The sequence below is a fragment of the Monoraphidium neglectum genome, assembly GCF_000611645.1.
Source record: "Monoraphidium neglectum strain SAG 48.87 unplaced genomic scaffold scaffold02236, whole genome shotgun sequence".
NCBI lineage: Eukaryota > Viridiplantae > Chlorophyta > Chlorophyceae > Sphaeropleales > Selenastraceae > Monoraphidium > Monoraphidium neglectum.
Window position 1 is genome coordinate 9,204 of NW_014011392.1, and position 873 is coordinate 10,076.

At 68.0% G+C, this 873-nt stretch overlaps 1 protein-coding gene across 1 annotated transcript in view; it reads right to left on the bottom strand.

Annotated features, from left to right (window-relative positions):
* The window catches only part of MNEG_10241 (hypothetical protein), a gene marked incomplete at both ends in the record, with an annotated part of 3,834 nt that extends 2,990 nt beyond the window's left edge, over positions 1-844 (bottom strand). Inside the window, 2 exons of the mRNA XM_014041289.1 lie at positions 27-262; positions 471-844. Of these exons, the coding sequence (XP_013896743.1) occupies positions 27-262; positions 471-844 (610 nt within the window). The remainder of the gene's footprint in view (positions 1-26; positions 263-470) is intronic.
* Positions 845-873: the final 29 nt, after the last annotated feature.

The following is an 873-nucleotide window of genomic DNA, read 5'->3' on the forward strand; positions in this document are numbered from 1 at the left end:
CCTGCCGTAGCGGCAGCAGAAGGCACGGCGGGCTTGGCGGCGCCGAGCGCGGCGATCTCAGCGTCGAGCCGCGCAACCTCGGACGCGATCGCCGCGCGCCGCTGGTGCAGCCAGTGGAGGACCATCCCAAGGATCTGGCCGTCGCGATCCGACGAGGCAGGGGGCGTGATCTCAGCGAAGGGGCGGGCGGCGTCCAAGGCGGCGGCGCGGGCGGCGAGGCGGTCGCGCTCGGCGGTCAGCTTCTCGGTGGGCGCCCACGCCGCTGTCGTGTGGAGGGTTGGGTCGGCGGTGACAATGAATTTGGATGAGTGGGAAGGACGAAATGTGTCAATACGCGCATTAGCTTGTTGGCAGAGGGTGGTGCCATCGCATCAACCAAGCTCGCCGTTTTGCGGCCTGGTTGCGAGCCCATGTGGCAGTTTGTATTCACACGCACAGCAAGAAAAATCTAGCAGTCTTACAACCCAGACTGCCGAAACCAAAGATCAGGTCGACCGCGAAAGCGCCGCGCTCCAGGGCCTCACCCGACAGCTGCGGCGGCGGCGGCGAGTGGCGGCCCTCCCCGTTGATCTCGTTGGCGGTGACGCCCTTCTGGTCGACCTTGCTCATCTCCAGGCCATCGGGCAGCAGGAAGCCGTACTGCATCAGCGCGACATCGGGCGCCAGGTGGCCGTACCACACGCACAGCTCCGCGCCGGCGGCGACGGCGGCCTCTGTGTGGGCGACGAAGCAGACCTCCTGGGCGTCGGCTGCTGCTGCTGCGGCGGGGTGGACGCCTTCGGGGGACTCGGCCTCGAGGGTGGGGCAGTGGGTGAGCTGGTAGCGCACCGGGCAGTCGTTGTGGCTGGGTTGGAGGGGGGGTGGGTTCAGGGT